Genomic DNA, 4224 nt, shown 5'->3' on the forward strand with positions numbered 1-4224 from the left:
ATTTTCTTCTAAATCGATTCCTTCGTAAACACATGGTCACCTTCTTTTTAACCATAAATTAGTTTCATTTTTTAGCAGTTCATCTTCCTTTACAACTGTCTACAATCTAGAATAATAAAGCGCATGAAATGCTTTGATGTTTCTTGGAATGAAATTGATTCACTTAGTAGTTATATCGTTCCAAATGAACTCGTGGAGAGGGTATAGTTGAAAAGAAGAAGCCCCATGAACCACGACCAAAAAGATGTAATAATTATTTCCTTATATGAGTATAAGTTGTTGCGTCATTTTTTAAGACAGGCAGGTCGAGATGAAAGAAAAGTCATAAATAAGATCAAAGAAATATGTAGCCTAACTAAGTAGACATACAAGAGATAGATTAAGAGATGTAATAAATAAATAATTTTTCATGTTTATTATTTGCACAATGATGAGAGAGGAGGGGAGAAGAGTGGATGTTGGGGGAGATGAGGAAATGATAGTTTAGTCCTTGTATATAGATTAATTTGTGTTTTTTTTATCTCAATATCCAAATTTTGCTTCAATAACTCTTGACAATTCTTTCTCATAATATAAACAAATGCAACAAACCTAACATAAAACTAAATTAAAACACAAAATTAAAGTAAACAACTCTATCCGATGTTCTCGTGTCTAAAGTCTAAACATCACCTCCAATCCTACTTCTGCTTTTGCAGGTTCTCTTTCTTGAGAGCCATGAACTTAGCCGCTAACTCATCGTAGTCCGGAAGCTTCGGGTGGACATGAGGCGAAGACGGTTGAACCGGAAACGAATTCGACCTCACTACATTTTCTTCTAGACATTTTGTCAAACGCATAGAAGGCATAGTTATTGCTCTAGAACACTTACCCACTTCCCCAATATGTTTAACAAAAATGTTTTCATGGCCTGACAATGGCGAAGATATACGGGGGGAATGCATAGCTGATCTTTTTCTGTTCTCGTTGTTGGCTCTCCGGCGTTGGGACGTTTTGCCGTAGTAGCCGGAGCACTCGATATCTGATGAGACCGATCTTTTCCTCGATTTTCTTGACCCTTTTGTCTCGATTCTCAAACCTTCAGATTTCTCGAAGTCGAATTCAATAAATCGATGATTTTTACGACTTTCTACCACGGGAACGACGACAGATGATCTGAACACGAAAACTCTTTGGTCCTTTCCATTTGTACCATTGTTCAACGGAGATTGGAACTCCTCAATATCGTCAAGATAAACAATTTCTTCCGGCATATCAGTAGTTGAATTTTCCGATGCGGATTCGGCATCAAAACGATCAGTTATCGATCGATCATTGTCTCCGGCGAGATGGTCAAAGTCAACGTGTGCGATCTGATTGTTTCCGATGCCCTGATGATCTCGATTAGTATTGCCTTTACTTGCCTGCAGTTGCAAAAAGGAAGAATGATATGCTTAAAAGGGTTGTTTTTTGTTTTTCAACAGTGAAGAGTGATACTTGCCAATAATAGAAAGTACAAATCTTGAAACATATAATAGAGCTACAATCCCTATAACCTTCATGTCCTTGGAAAAATTACACAACTACCCTTGAGACAATTAGCTTACAAATTATTATGCAAAAGGTACAACCTGTCGATGCAGCTCAGAAGTAAACTCAAATGCCAAAGGTCCTGTTTGTAGAACACTTGTAGTGATCTCTTCCATCAATTTGTACTTCACTTCATTTGGTACCTTAGTGATAGACAACTTCTCTCTAATCTATATAAAATATTTATTTATTATATATAATTCAAAACAACATAATCATAAAAAAAAAAAAAAAAAAAGTTTAAATAAATACCTCAGAATTGACAAGATTTCCGGGACCAAATTCAAGAGCGGTTGCCTCGAACCGCTCCCCATAACGGTTGCGGAAAAGTTTTCGTATCTGTAGAAGCTCTGGGATGTCCCCACATCTTGCTGATGCAAAAATTAGGGTTGATATTGCTTCTTTAATGTCATTTGGGCAATCCCTAAAATAAAAAAAACATAAATTATGTTTGAATTATATAAATTTTGGGTAATAATTATATGTGAGATTGTATAAATTGTACTTGTTTCGACGAATGTAGGAAAGTTGAAGTGAAATAAATTCACAAAAATTTGTCAATAGGTCGTATACATTGACTATGCATTCGTCTTTATAGATTTGATCCACCTGAAAAGTTGGTGAACATGGGTTATATAGAAGAAAAAGATGTGATAATTTCGACTTATTTATTTGTACATGAGGGCATGTCACGCATGTGGTGGATTATATTTTTAGGTTAAATACAAGAATTGGCAATGTAGTTTCTTTATTTGTATAAAATAGGATTTGGATTTAGAAAGATCTAAGTTTGTAATGGCTTTGGTTTGTGGAATTGGAATGCAATCCGAATTCATTCTTTTCAAAATCTTAGTACACGTTTTAGAATGTATTTATGTCTATGCGACAATATTCTCCATATTTCAGTTTTTATGAATATTTTTTTGTTTTATCAATGGTATATTAAGATATGAACCTTCAAACCCAAAATTTAAATGAAGTAAAAAAGAGCAAAAGACGATAGTTGGCATTCAAACAAATTAAATACAAATTTCAAGAACAAAGGATTATGAGGAAATCCTTCAAATTATTAGAAATTCCACCAATCCAAAAGCCACTCAATATTAATTAGAACAATGTCTTTGTACTTGGATTACATTGCTTGGTTGATAGATTTTATAAAATATAAACATTGTAATAGGATGAAAAGAAAAAAAAAATACTAAAATAAAGAAAATCAACACAATTACGAAATATATATTTTTGCATTACGTCGTTATTTTATACCGAAAGACTAAGAATACCCGATTGAAGGCAGATTGGTAGTGACCATGTTTAATGAGCTCTGCGACGTCGTTTCTGATTTGTCTGACTATACAACATCTCTTGTTCTTTAGCAGACTCAAACGACAATGAACCTTCCTGATCAGCTTCTTGCTACATGCATGATAAATCCCATCAAAACCAGAGATAAGAGATTATTATACATATAATAAAACACCAAAAAACCAAAATCTTTTTGATAAAATTGCCATCGACATTTACCACTTGGAAGCCTTTCTCCATCCAAATATGAACTCAAACATATCTATGCTCATGTCATCTCTTGCTTTCGTAAGTCTAGAGAGAGAAAGGAATACTGTGTGTATGTGTGTGAGAGAGAATGAACAGACGAGAGCGATAGAGAGAGAGGTTCATCAACTGCGGTTTTGAACTGCCCCACTAAGGGCACGACGTACATTGAGGTCAATGGTTGTGGTGTTCGGACTATGGGGTGTTCGAAGGGTAATATCGTAAATTCAATTGTCGTATGAGGAGGGAGAGGGGGGTTAGATTCTAAATCAGTTTCCAGAATGTAATAAGAGCTGGGTATAAAGCGTGCATTAAATTGTGATGTTTATGTGGTTTACAATTTATATAAAAAAACATATTGTTGACTAATGAGTAGATTTTCTCAATAGTATTAAATGAATTATATATATTTTTTTCATTGAGAAATTAAATATCCATCTATTTTTGTTAATATGTTTCACGAATCCATTTTATGTCCGATTTAATTAAATATTAGTTGATTTATATTGAGATTAGGAAACAAGCGAAAAATTGATTTAAATATGATATCTTGCCAATATTTTGGATTATATAAAAGTTAATATAATATATAAATTTTGGTATATGATATTATGCCAAAATATTGGGTATCCATTTTGCATTTTTTTTTTTTGGTATATATGATTTTGAATAACTCTAATTATGATAAATTGTAACAAATAGACGCTATGAATCTTATAATATTTACCCTTTATAATATAAGAACCAAAAAATGTGTAATGCCTAATTTAATATTTATTAATATAATAAGATATTATGTTTTGTATCTTAAGCCTTAAGCGCATGTTTGACAAATGACAATAATTTAAAAAAAATGATTTTTTAACAAGACAATCCATATTTTTGATTAAATCAGATAAGACGGGTAGGTCATATTTTGAGGTAATTTTTTGTTTATAAATTATATTTTTATAGTTTATTTTAGGATTCATATCTTTTAATTATTTAACGGGTGATGTGACAAAAGATAATAAACAAAAAAAAAATCAACTTGGAGACATTAATTTAACAAATATGAATCGTAAATTACAACTTGACTTATATTGAAATACTAAACAAGACTTG

At 32.2% G+C, this 4224-nt stretch overlaps 1 protein-coding gene across 1 annotated transcript; it reads right to left on the minus strand.

Moving 5' to 3' along the window:
• Positions 1 to 549: 549 nt before the first annotated feature.
• Positions 550 to 3396, minus strand: LOC111899799 (uncharacterized). Its single transcript, XM_023895657.3, has 6 exons — positions 3094 to 3396; positions 2853 to 2985; positions 2075 to 2178; positions 1822 to 1993; positions 1611 to 1739; positions 550 to 1403 (listed from the first exon to the last, which is right to left on the minus strand). The coding sequence occupies exons 1-6, from the start codon at positions 3144 to 3146 to the stop codon at positions 681 to 683; spliced, it is 1314 nt and encodes a 437-aa protein (XP_023751425.1). The 5' UTR covers positions 3147 to 3396; the 3' UTR covers positions 550 to 680.
• Between the last annotated feature and the right edge of the window lie 828 nt (positions 3397 to 4224).

Source organism: Lactuca sativa, chromosome 4, assembly GCF_002870075.4.
Source record: "Lactuca sativa cultivar Salinas chromosome 4, Lsat_Salinas_v11, whole genome shotgun sequence".
Lineage (NCBI taxonomy): Eukaryota > Viridiplantae > Streptophyta > Magnoliopsida > Asterales > Asteraceae > Lactuca > Lactuca sativa.